Here is a 10,316-nt window from a genome sequence, read left to right on the forward strand (position 1 = left end):
CCTACTGTGGCTGCATTTCCCCTCAGAGCCACCTCAGAGCCGTTGGACTCGATGAGCTTTGAGGCCTTTCCCAACCTGAACAATTCTCTGACTCCATGAAACCTCACAGCAGCCAAACGACACAAACACAAAGCACACAGGCTCTGCTCGTTCTCTGTACGGGTGGCGTTATTTGCATTTATTGTGACCATCTGACAAAAAGGCCTTTGGGGGATTTAAATGCAAAATATAATTTTTTACACAATTTCCATCTCTCCATGTACTACTTCTCTGGGATTCAAACTTCTGAAGGATGAAGCAGCCTCACCAGCCCTCCCAAAGCACTGAGCTGTTGAACAGGGACAAGAGCTGGTGGTTACACATGCTCTCATCATTTCCAACAGCTCTTTTCCAGAACTCTTCTCCCCTGAAATGTTCCAGGAAGCCCTTGACACTGGTTATGTATCTCCAGTAGCACCAGCAAATTCTCTGGTGCCTTACTGGGAAAAGAGAAGAGTAATTGCAAGCAAATGTTCTCCAGACCATAGGCCACTTTCATCTTCATTTACTGGGAGAAGACCTAGATCCTTTCCCAAGCAAAGAGACTATACAAGAAAAATATGAACCCCCCACATCCTTAACTTTGTGAATGAAAAATAAATTAAAATTTCCTTTCCTCTCTAAAACCATCCATAAACAGTGGCAGGTCTGTGTAATACAGGACTCTGACTCTGGAGATCATCTCTTCTTTCTGCTGTGTCTGCAGTCGCAGTAGGAGGCAAGGAAAGAAAACCACTCACACAGCCATCAAAACAAGGGAGGAAGGCAGAGCTGGGAGAGACAGAAATGTGGATATAGATCACAAAGACGAAGCAATTGGCTCCACAGAGCATCTGGACAGCAGACATTTGATGTGGCAGTTTCCACAGCCCACAACACTGGCAGTGGCACAGGGCAGAGCTCAGCCCACCACATCAGTGCTGGCACTTCAGTTCCACAGCCACAGCCTCCAGTTTCAGCCATACCCCTGGAACTGCAGGTGATGTTGGATGAACAAATTCTCTCAAAGTCCATACTCAAGACCAGTGCAGTTGTTGGCAACAAACACACACTCGTAAGACCACGAAGAATTTAAGCAGCTGGTTCCCTTCCACATATGATCAATAAAATGGGCAATCCAGCTGCTTTCAGAATCCAGAATCCAGAATCCCTTTCAGGAAGAAAGGGATTCTGGTGCTGGGCAATCTCTTGCCCCAAAATCAACAAAATACCAAAATCTTGTGGAGAAAATCACACATTGGATTTGTGCCATTCAGATTCTTCCCTCCTCGTATCCTTTTCTACCAAGACCAAGAGTCTTGACATCTACCAAGATGTCAATCATCATACTTTCCAGAAATCCCTTGAAACATACTCATAAAATGTCTTTGCTTAGACAAGAGCTTCACACAGTGTTTTTTTCCTTACAGATATATCATCCTGAATATAAACATTATAGAGAACAGTGCCTTGGGGAAACATTTTCTACACTGTGATGTGGCAAATTATACCATATAGCAAAGCAGGACTTGCCAATAACAGACCACAAAATTTGGGCACCCTCCAAGACTCACAGCCCCAGGGCGTGAGGTGTGAAGCAACCTCAGCCCTTTTCCATTCAGTGGGAGACACTTTCCAGTCCCACAAAATTTTCTTCAGCTTACAGAAATGGGGCAGGAAGGAGGAGATTTGATACTTATTTCTGGTTTGCTTCTACTCGGGCAAATTAGCCTTTTAAAACCCAAAATAACACAGTGCTGGGTGTCACTACAGTACAAGTAGTGAGAGCCCTGCCCAGGCTGATGTTACCCATTTCAGTCACTTTGCTGCAAACAGCCTTGTCCCTGTTCCATTTCTCTGTAGCAATCTTCTCTGATGTGGATTTTCCATTCCTGGAGTGGGTTATTTCAGATTCAGCACCCAGAATGGCTTCTCTGGTCCTCCAACCAAAGCCTGTCTCACCAACACTTTTAAGAGCCACAGAAACAACTCATTCCCATTCCCTCCAAAGAGGTGCCTCTCTGTCTTACTTTAGGTTGAAACATTGATTAAAATTCTTATACTGGAAAGAAAACATCACCCAGTGAGGTGCTGGGCCGGTCCTGCCAACAGAAACACCCTCAGTGTACGCAGGAATCTAAGAATGTGCAAGTCTTGCTCATTACCACAAGATCTCTTGAACTGCTCCAGCTTTAGACACAGTCATAAGTGTGTGTGCGTATATATATAAAAATATACACGTCATAAAACTGGCAATCATGTGCACATTACACTCAAATTCCCCAAAAAACAGACTACACCAACGCTACATTCAAATTCCACAGGCAGGGATGCACAAAGGAGCCTGAAAGGCAGCAGTTAGTCAGACTGGAGCTTTGTAACATGTACAACCCACACAAGGACCAGGCAGCACTGTAGAAGACACTAAGATAATAATTAAAAAACTTAATTTAAAACCAGAGAAACACAATTGGGATTGAGATCTGTGCTTGCACCCCTAGAGCTCAGTATCACCAGACAGACAGAAATCAATAGGTGCTATGAAGAGGGCGCTGATAAAAATCTATAGCAACTGAAGCAGTCAACTTGAAACCTATTAACAGCTGCATTAGAAAGAAAGGATTACTTTTCCAATCTGCTGCTTTCCTTCCAGATGATCATTCTGTATGAACCCAGCAGAAATCCCTTTGGGTCCCTTTTATGAATGAACTACTCAGGATTTCAAGACCCTCCCTGGTCAGCATGAAATAATCCTCTGCTTTTCACCACCAGCACCAGCACTGTCAGCGCTGGCATCAAGTTTACTAAACATGACCCGGGAAGGGAGGGACAGCAGGGACACCTGAGGCACAGGCTCCTGTGCCATCTGCAGCCCATCACCCCAAGCTTACCAACTGGTATTTGATCTGCTGAAGCCCACAGACCAGTGGCTGCACTCAAGCAAAGAAGGAGAATGCACTGAGGGCTTATTTTTGTCTTCTGTACATCATGGTCCTCCCAAAGTTTGGGGACCTGAAGCGTGAACAGTGACAGGAAAAGGTCATCATACAGCCACAGCTCAGACTCTTTATCTCCTCGCAGTAAAAGTCACTGACCATTAACTGCAAATAGCTGGCATTTTCTGAGTCCCTGGCATTTTGTAGTCCTCCAGCACATCCATACCAAGTGCAACCAAATCCCCCGGATTTCAGCCTCGGAGCATCTCCCACATGGATCAAAGAGAAACCCAGACGATCCTGAGGACATAAAGCTACACCTGAATTTAGGCACAAATCCCGCTATTTCTGTGTATCTCTTTATTTTCTCTTTGAAAAACACAGTCCGAGCTCTGCCTACAACACACTGGGGCCACGAAGAGCGAAATCCAGTATTCCCAACAGGGCAAGAACCAGAGGCTACTGGGACAGCGGCCACACACGCCTGCCACAATCCGCGAGGAATAAACTCATCAAAACCAAATGACGGACGACACATTTAGAATTGAACTTCAGGAACAACAACGACAAAAAAAAAAAAAAAAAAAAAAAAAGAAAAAAAAAAACCAAATAGTGGTGGCTCTGCCTTCCCAGCACAGGGCGAGGGGTGCGAGATCACCAAGGAAATGCCGCTTTCCGTCGGTGGCAGCCGCAGCACCACCCGCACAGCGCCGGGCGCCGTGAGGGGACCGCGGCTGCTCCGGCCTCTCCCCACACTGCCCGGCCGCCCCCCGAGTCCCCCACCCGGCACAAGTTTCCCCCGGGCGCCGCTTACCGCCGTGGAGCCGGAGGAAGAGGCGATGTAGACCTTGATGACCATGCTGGGAGCGGCGGGATGCGGAGCCGGGCGGGCGGTGGGTGTGTGAGGGCGGCTCGGGCGCGGGCTGGGGCTCAGGCGGGAGGGCGGGCGCGGGGAGGTGGCGGGAGCGCTCGCTCCGCCTCGCTCCGCACTGCCACCGCCCGAGCCCGGAAGGGCGGAAAATGTTTGGTTTTTTTTTTTTAATTAATTAAATAAATAAATAGTAAAAAAGGAAAGGGGAAGGGAAAAAAAAAAAAAAAAGAAGAAGAAAGAAAGGGGGAGAGGAGGAGCGTTCTCGACGAGCCGCGCGAGACGTGCGGGGGAGGTGGGGCGGGGGAGCCATGGCGGCGGGGCCGCGCCGAGGGGATGCGGGGGCTCGGGCGGGGCGGGGGTGAGAGCGGCGGGGGGAACCGGGGGACATCGCCGGGGCGGGAGACAGAGAGAGGGAAGGAGCCAAGCGTGGGGGGTCGCCATGGTAGCGGCTGATTTCCCCTCAGTGCTGGCTCCCCTCAGCACCAGGTCCCCTCACGGCCGGGTCCCCTCACGGCCGAGTCCCCTCACGGCCGAGTCCCCTCACGGCCGCTCCCCTCATGGCCGAGTCCCCTCATGGCCGGGTCCCCTCACGGCCGCTTCCCTCACGGCCGGGTCCCCTCACGGCCTCTCCCCTCACGGCCGAGTCCCCTCATGGCCGCTCCCCTCACGGCCGAGTCCCCTCATGGCCGCTCCCCTCACGGCCGCTCCCCTCACGGCCGGGTCCCCTCATGGCCGCTCCCCGGGACCGACGGTCCGTTCGAGGGCAGCGGCAGCACCGTCAGCCTGCTCACTCACCCCGGTCTGGGACACAAGGAGTCAGGGGTAGGTGGCTGTTCATGGGACATGTTATTTAGAATTAAGAATTTCCTTTTAAAATCTATTCCAGCGTGGAAGGTACTAAGTGATGTGCCAGCCCATGCCAAAGGACAGGTGGCGTCCAGTGGAGTTCTTCGCATTCCTGTGGTTATTGTAAAGTATCTTCCACACGCAAAAAAAAAAAGCCATCAAATCCCCCACGTTTTTAATGGTTATAGTCATGGTGACACGTTATTGAAGGAAATTTATATCCAGCACCTGTCTCCCACTTGCCTCTGGTACTCCAGCTATTACCTCATATATATTTTATTATCTGTTCTGATAGCAGGTTCACAACAAATGGAAAATATGTACAGTGATAAGCACAGGAAGCTGCAATTTTACTTCTACAAGCTAAGATGAAAGCAAGATGTTTGTTCTGCTCTTGGTGAAAAACAAGAGCAGAACTATTTCTGAAATGAGTTTTCCAAATGAGCTTTCCTGTTTCAAATTATTCGTTTTTCTAACAAAAAAAAAATCTTTTAAAAAACACATTGAATTAAAGGTTATTGAATTAATTGCTTTATTAATTTGCCAATAGTAAAGGAAAGAAAACTGTTTTGAGGAGGTTATGCCTCCATTTGATATTACTTACGATACTTATATAAATCTTTGAAGCAGTCAAGAGTTTTAAGTATGTTTGAAAAAGCAATAAACCAAAATTGATTGAGGATGATGGTACGCCATAAAAACTCCCTGGTTCAAGGAATTTCAAAATTTAATAAAATAAATGATGTACTTTTCAATCTGTTTAAAACAAACTGAGTTAAGTCCAGGAGATTAAAATTCTTCAAGGAATGTTTCTTCAGTTGTGTTTGTGCAGCCCCTTCCCAGCTGCTTGAGAAACACCCTGGGAATTCCTCTTGGCTCCAGCATGTAACCTGATTCATGGCAAGGAATGAAGGAGGGAGAAACCCCAGCTTATCAGAAAGAAGGAAAAAGTGCAGGTGAAGAACGGGAGAGAGAGGGTCATTTGAACTTTGTGCTTCCCTGTTGCATTCCTGGCTGGTTGCTAGGTCTCCTCTCCTTGGAGAACTGGAATCGGCTCCTCAGGGGTGAGATTCACCTGGAGCGAGCTGCACCTCGTCCTCCTGCCTCCTAAAAACACTGCTATCATCATTACTCTCAAAAGTGCTCTCTAGGAGGCATTTTATCTTCATGAAATGAGATTTATTAAGTTAGGAGCAATACACGAATCAGGTATTGTTGACACAACTTGGTTTTCTTGACTCATAAAAGTAAATTTTCTGCTTTACTGATGGAAAAGTGTGATGTTTTCTGTTCCCACGCTACTCGTCTAAAATTCATGGTGTTGTTTTTGTTTTCACTGTTAAACACTTGGGAAGCTATGAAATACCCTTCTCAATGTAGACCAAAACCTAAAGCAAAATGACCAAATTTTAGGTGCTCCCCAAAGAGGAGCTCAAGGGATTGGCCATCCCAGAGTCTGTGCCAGTGATGGCAAGGATCCCCTCGCTTTTTCCTTAGAGCACAGGCAAGGATGGAGCCTTCCTAGTGCTGGCAAATTAAGCTGTTTTTAAAAAGAACTGTAGGAGAATCTCATAATGAAAGACAGAACAATAATCATCTGCAAATTCCCTCTTGTCCTAAAGGTCAGGAAGAACATGCTCCACATGCTCCACAGCTGCTCCGTAACCACTGAGAGAAATTAATCCAGAATCCCCCTGTGAGTAACGTGAGGCTGTGCCAGGGTCTGCTCTCGGACTGTGCTTGTGCCAGAGGAGAAGAGCTGGATCTGTGTGAAATGGAGAAGGTGTGATGGGCAAGGGACGTCAGCCCAGCGCTCTGAACAGGAAATCCGGAAATCCACGCTTCATTCCCAGTCCCAGCCTGGCAGAAACTGGAGCCAAAGGGCAAACTGTGACTCAGAGCCCGTGCCCTGCTGCATCCCTGCACCAAATACTTCGTGGGAGCAGGTGGGGAAGTCCAAGAGAGGTTCCTCATCTGGAAACTCGGCAAGGCCAGGTTTCCTCGATTTAATTCCTTGTAACTGTGGCAGGCACAGGGCAGAGGAGGCCACTCAGGCCGGGGCTCCGTGAGTGCTCCTTTCACCTTTGCAGGGGCAGCAGTGACTGAAGTTACAGCGCAGTTGCCTTAAAACCGCCCGTCCTGCTCAGCACTCACAGACCGGGCTCAGTGCCCCCAGACCCGCCAGTCCCGGCTCAGCCCCCCAGTCCCAGCTCAGGCACCCAGGCCCAGCTCAGCCCCCCAGGCCCAGCTCAGCCCCCCCAAACCCGGCTCAGCCCCCCCCCCAGCCCGTCCCAGCCCCCGCAAACCCGTCCCAGCCCCCCCAAACCCGGCTCAGCCCCCCAGGCCCGGCTCAGCCCCCCAAACCCGGCTCAGCCCCCCCAAACCCGGCTCAGCCCCCCAAACCCGGCTCAGCCCCCCCAAACCCGGCTCAGCCCCCCAAGCCCGGCTCAGCCCCCCAAACCCGGCTCAGCCCCCCCAAACCCGGCTCAGCCCCCCAAACCCGGCTCAGCCCCCCCAAACCCGGCTCAGCCCCCCAAACCCGTCCCAGCCCCCAGGCCCAGCCCCGCGCTGGCTGCCGGGGCGCGCCCCCTGCTGGCGCTCGGCGGGAGCGCGGCCAGGGCCCGGCCCGTTCCCCTCGGCCCGGGAGAAGGAGGAGGAGGAGGAAGAAAAGGAGGAGGAGGAAGAAGAGGAGGAGGGAGTTGCCTGTGGGGCTCTGTGACACACTGGAGGCCTGGGGATGTCCGCATTGGTGCCTTGGCGGGTGGGGTCAGCAGTGCTTTCAAAGAACCGTGGAATTATTTAGGTTGGAAAAGCCCTACAGAAGCGTGTATCCTGCCGTTCATGCAGCACTGCCAAGGCCACTGCTAACCCTTTTCCCTGAGTGTCACATCTACACAATTCTGAACCCTTTCAGGGATGGTGACTCCACCACTTCCCTGTTTTGAAGATAATCTCCCATCCAGAGTGGGGCTGGCCAGCCACAACTCCTTGCTTAGCATTTAATCCCTGCTTCTCCGTGCACTCCAGACTGGCCATCCACCCTCCCAGCCCTGACCAGCAGCCAGCCTGGGCTCTGGCAAGTCCTGTGCCTGCTCCTGAAGGGCACTGAGTTACCCTGGAGTACCCAAGGGAAGGGAATACTACAGCTGCAAGACTACAGAAACATCCAGGGAGTAACAGCTTCCCACTGACAGAGAGCAGATCTACCTTGGGTACTAGGAAGAAATTGTGCCCTGTAAGGGTTTTGAGGCCCTGGCACAGCTTCCCAGAGAAGCTGTGGCTGCCCCATCCCTGGAAGTGTCCGAGGCCAGGTTGGACAGGGCTTGGAGCAACCTGGGGTGGTGGAAGGTGTTGCTGCTTTGGCAAGGGGTGGAATGAGATGAGCTTTAAGGTCCCTTCCTGGGATTCTGTGATTCTATGAAGTGGAGCATGTAGATAATTGTGTAACAAACAGAGTTTGACAAGCAACTTATAAAAACTTCAAACCCACAATAAGTCATTTTTCAGTCTTGGCAGGAGTGGGAAGCCTGAAAGCTGATTTCTAATACCAGTCTGCCATGGAGGGCTAACAGCAACATGCAGAAAAGACAAAAATTGGGCAGAAAACCCTGGTGAATTTTTGCATGTGTTTGTGGAGGAGGGTGGGGAGTTCCCAGACAGGAACTCACGAGCTCGCCTGAGGATCTGTCTCACTCCAAAGCATCGGGTTGGGGTAGAATCAATGGACACAGCGAATAAAAACAACCTAACCATTGCCAGATGGTCCTCCCTGCACCCCTGGAGTGGGTAAAACTGCTTCCACACACAGCCTCAGGACATGGATGGTGCTCCCAGCTTTTACAGTCCATTCCCAGGGAGACTCAGCAACTGAGAGGGTTGTGACTAAGAAAGCTCAGCAAAGTTTCACAAACCATCCTACCCTTAGCACTGATTCTGAACTTATTTTATTAGAAGTCTTCCCAGAAGCCATTTGAAGATTCCCAGAGAATGTGGGGGTGAGCAACTCTGCGAGCAGACCCTTTGACCAAAGCTGACTCAGTCCTAGGGGACCCCAAGGCCTCTGCGAAGTCCAAGACTGTGAATGCAAGGGGCCATCTCCAGGTATGTAAAAGCCCCCAGCACCTTATGGCAGGCAGCAGACACTGATTTGCAGCCCCATTTCCTTCCTTCCAGCTGGCTCCAAGCTCACAGCCAGTGGGAACTGCAGGTTTCTCACAGGATGGGCTTCAGAAAGGCAGGATTTAGTGCTCAGAGCACAAAATGTGTTCTGTCCAGCCCAGTCCTGGGTCAGAGGGAGCCAGGGCCTGACCAGGCTGTTGGCAGATTTTGGGGTTGTGTCTTGTGCCTTTCAGGGCAGCCACCCTTGAAGGCCCAGTTGAGCAAAGTGTCCTAAAACAGCATTAACAGAACAACTATTCCTGTTACTTGGGCTAAAAACCTGGTATCTCATAGAATCTCAGGATGGTTTGGGTTGAAAGAAACCTTCAAGCTCATCCAGTGCCATCCCCTGCCATGGCAGGGACACCTTCCACTGTCCCAGGGCTGCTCCAAGCCCTGTCCAACCTGGCCTTGGACACTGCCAGGGATGGGGAGTCCACAGCCTCTCTGGGCAAACCTGTGCCAGTGTGTTCTAAGTGGATACAGACATTTCCATTTCTTTTTATGCACCAAATTTTTTTTTATTTTATGCACTGTGAATAATCTCCTTTGTGTTAGATGAGGAAATACATTTTTGTTTTTTACATCTGTCCTAGATTGGAATGCACCAGCTCCCAAAGGTGCCAGCATTTTTCTGTTTGCCATCAAGGGAGTCCAGCCAACTACAGTGTGAGCTGCTGCTTTGGGATAGATGCCTGAAGCTCCCTGGAAGTAATTTTTGTATCCTCTTACCCGTGTTTTGTGTTTAATACAACTCTGGAGCGTGTAGTCACCCCTTTCACTCTCAGGGACCAGTAAGAAGCTGTAGCTAAGCCAAAGGTTTTATTAAAGCACAGATAAACAAACTCAATGAGAATCCTAAATTCCTCATCCTCATCTTCCCAAATTAATAAGCGCTACATGTTTTATTGCGATTAATACTGAATTTGACACATAAATCAATTTTTACCCAGGACAAACCACAGAATCACCCAGGACAAACTATAAAATTAACCAAGCACAAACCTCTTCTGTAGATCAATAATCCACTCATCCCAAAAGTTATATAAAATAAGGCAGAAGGACACTTCAAACACCAGGTACAGAACACAAAAATATATTTTGTAGTATTTTGCCACAAAAATATGAATTCATATTACTGGTCATATGTGCCATGACTACGACACCCACAGAATCCTAATTTCCCTTCCTCTGAACTCATGACTCTGGGGCTGTTGCACAGTTAAATGAACCAGGCTGAGAGTAGAATGTGTGGAAAGGAATCTCCAACATTCCAACCCCCGTGAATTTTAGCACAAAGGAATGAGAAAGGAACAGGTATCTGACTGCCTGTTCCAGGAAGGTAGAAGTCAATCACCCAAGAGTGACTTAGGTCTGTTCTGCCTTTATTCAGGAATGTCCTGATCTACTTCAGCTCAAGAAGGTGGTCCAGGAAAACATTCCTGAAGTACTACAGATCTCTGATAGCAGAAGCAGGACTCCTCCTC

At 49.6% G+C, this 10,316-nt stretch overlaps 1 protein-coding gene across 1 annotated transcript in view; it reads right to left on the reverse strand.

Moving 5' to 3' along the window:
• SH3BGRL (SH3 domain binding glutamate rich protein like) overlaps window positions 1-4,048 on the reverse strand; it is a 29,594-nt gene extending 25,546 nt beyond the window's left edge. Inside the window, exon 1 of the mRNA XM_002187210.7 lies at window positions 3,769-4,048. Within this exon, the coding sequence (XP_002187246.1) occupies window positions 3,769-3,813 (45 nt within the window). The 5' untranslated portion in view covers window positions 3,814-4,048. The remainder of the gene's footprint in view (window positions 1-3,768) is intronic.
• Window positions 4,049-10,316: the final 6,268 nt, after the last annotated feature.

Source organism: Taeniopygia guttata, chromosome 4A (genome assembly GCF_048771995.1).
Source record: "Taeniopygia guttata chromosome 4A, bTaeGut7.mat, whole genome shotgun sequence".
Taxonomy (NCBI): Eukaryota; Metazoa; Chordata; class Aves; order Passeriformes; family Estrildidae; genus Taeniopygia; species Taeniopygia guttata.